Raw genomic sequence first — 2,964 nt, forward strand, 5'->3', positions numbered from 1 at the left:
ACAGTCTGATGAACTTGACCTATACCGATGGAGCAGCGACTCAAAAGAGGGAACAAATCCTCACAGCAAGAAACATTCACACACACACACACACCCCACACACAGAGTGGATGGAGAAGGGCAGCTTGGACATTGGATACTCAAATGGGTGGGGGGAGGGACTACAAAGCCAAGAAGTGACTAGCTTACAAGCTTTCAAGAGGGAACCTGGTGCTAGGGAGCATGGCGGAAGGCAGAATCTCCAGTAGGTACTATTCAATCTGTCTGGGCGGAGCTGATGAAAGGAGATACATTTGGGTAACTTGTGATACTGTAGTGAATAATGTTTATCAGGATGGACTATGAGGGTTGGAAATGCAAAGGTTGAAGTTCTGTAACAAGGAAGGGAGTGATTCATTCTCCAGGATAGGAGCGGAGGCCTCTGGGACCATCAACAGAGAAGAGCCGAGACCGGGACCCTGCCCAGAGAAACAGAGATGCCTGAGATGGAGACAGTGATGATGACGTAGAGTGATGAAGCGACTGGGAACTTTGGACCCAGAGAGGGAAAGGGACTGTGGGCCGAAAACTGGGGGGAAGAGGGGGAAGTGTAGGAGGTGGGTTTCTGGGATATACCCTTTGGGTGGTTGATGATGCATGGAGGGGTTGATGATGCATGGCAATGAGATGATATACGATGGAATGAATGTAAAACTAAAGTTCTCCCATGTAAACTATCATATAATTCACAATAAAACATTAAAAACAAAAAAGAAGTTAAATGTTACAGAGCTAACTAAGGCCCCACCCACTGCCATCTTTTCCCTTTTCATAACTCTATAGTTGATGGGTGTCATCCTCAGATGTTTTTATTTTTACTATTGTGTGTATCCATAAACATCTCATATAGATGTATATGTGTGTGTAGTTTTATTTTGTATATATTTTTTAATTATGCATCTGTTGAATGGTGAGCTAGCTATCATTTTGCTTTTGATTTAAACATTGTTTTTGAGATTTTTAATTATGTTCGCACATGGAGTTCTATAGTTATTGAGCAGGGTTGGCAAACTAAAGCCCATAAGGCAATCATTTGGTTTTGTAAATAAAGTTTAATTGGAGACCAGCTTTGCCCATTTGCTTCAATATTGTCTATGGCCACTTTTCATGCTACAGTGGTAGACTTGAGTAGTCCCATGCTATGATCCACAAGCCTAAAATATTTACTAGCAGGACCTTTACAAAACATTGCCAACCCATGATGTAGAGTATTCTGTTGTGCAAAGAAACCAGTGTATCTGTGTCCCTAGTGATAAAGAATTAGGCCGGTTCCACTTTTTCCACCATACCAATCGTACAGAGAGCATCCACTGTACCCGAACTATAGCCCAGGTGTGGCTGTCTTTCAAGCAGATACTGAGAAGTGCAGTTGCTGGGTTGTGCAATCACTTTGATCTAAGGAGAAGATTTTGGTGAAGTAAAACCATGTTCAGTTTAAAATGTTCCTGCTAGATGAAAGTATCGCCAAGACTTGGCATTTTAGACTAGTACCATCCAGTAGAACTTTCCCTGGAGTCTGAGAAATGCCTGCATCTACACTGTAGAAATAGGTCTTCTAGCCACATTGCAGATAGATGTACCATTCACACCAGCAACTGTGAGCCCTTTAGTGCATCATGATGCTTTAAAAATAACCCGATTGCTACTTGTTCCTCAGTAGCAGACAGAAGATGGCAAGTGCTAAAAATTAAGGAAAATTTAAACCTAAAATTAGGAAATATATGTTCTTAAACTTTTTTGGCAGTGAGAAGAAAGCTAGCTATTAGGGTTGGATTTAGCAGGAGAATCCATCTGTCACAGACCCATGTACATTTAATGGAAACTGCTGAGTTTTGCCTTCTTATCCACTATCTGGGATAGCTGCCTAGGGACTATGAACGCCTCCCTGGAAGTGGGGGTTGTGTATGCATGTTTATGTGCGTGAGTGCGTGCGTGAGTGAGTGAATGCGCACGCTAGTGAGGGAGTGAGTGATTTTTTGCTCTGGGTAATAAGCATACCTGTTTTGTGGCCCTATAGGAGGACCCTGGCCACCGGCTCTTCTGCTTACATGTGGAAGCCTCCCAGCCGAAGCTCCAGCATGAGCAGTTTGGTGAGCAGCTACCTGCAGGTAATGCCAGAAAGGTGGGAGATGTCCTATCTAGAATGTTAACCAGGATGTGTCCTTGCCCCTAGCAACTCAGGTGATATCAGATACCTGTTGTTTCAACCAGAGCAGTAGAACCCCTAGATCATACCCATGATTTCCTGGTGCCTGGGTGTTGTTAGCAACCCTGTAGCGGGTGTATGAGGCTTTAAATCATCTCAGGAGCAGAAAGACTCATCTTTCTCCTGAGCAGCAGCTGGCAAACTCAAACCACAGACCTTGTGATTCGTAATCTGGTGCTTATCGTATGGCGCCACCTCACTCCAAACCAAATATTGTTGTTGTTGTTAAGTGCCGTTGAGTTGGTTCCAACCCATAGCGACCCTGTACAAGGTTTCCGAGGGTGTAAATCTTTATGGGAGTAGAAAGCCTCATCTTTCTCCCACGGAGCTGCTGGTAGTTTCGAACTGCTGACCTTCAGGTTCGCAGCCCGATTCGTAACCACTATGCTACCAGAGCTCCTTGAACCAAATATTGGGCCTTTGAAAATGAAATGATTTTCAAAGCTTTTCAAGGAAGCAGTTTAATCCCGTGGTTAAAAGTGAGAAAATCAAATCATGACTGTCACTTAAGAGCTTTGTGGCCCTGAACAGATTAAATAATTTTGTGAAACTTCAGCTCTCACATCCAGAAAGTGGGGGAATAAACACCGAGCTGGTTCCAGAGGTAGGTGTGAGGATGAATGAGGGAGAGCATATGGAGTACTCAGGAGCTGGACTAAGTGCCCAGGAAGTGTTAGGAGGTCACTTCGTTTGATTCATTTTTAAAGAAATGTAAATAT

The 2,964-nt window shown here is 43.6% G+C and overlaps 1 protein-coding gene across 1 annotated transcript in view; it reads left to right on the forward strand.

Annotated features, from left to right (window-relative positions):
• FYCO1 (FYVE and coiled-coil domain containing 1) overlaps nucleotides 1-2,964 on the forward strand; it is an 85,668-nt gene that overhangs the window by 18,049 nt on the left and 64,655 nt on the right. The window contains exon 6 of the mRNA XM_006868817.1: nucleotides 2,057-2,147. Coding sequence (XP_006868879.1) covers nucleotides 2,057-2,147 — 91 coding nt within the window. The remainder of the gene's footprint in view (nucleotides 1-2,056; nucleotides 2,148-2,964) is intronic.

This window comes from Chrysochloris asiatica, unplaced genomic scaffold, assembly GCF_000296735.1.
Source record: "Chrysochloris asiatica unplaced genomic scaffold, ChrAsi1.0 scaffold00124, whole genome shotgun sequence".
Taxonomy (NCBI): domain Eukaryota; kingdom Metazoa; phylum Chordata; class Mammalia; order Afrosoricida; family Chrysochloridae; genus Chrysochloris; species Chrysochloris asiatica.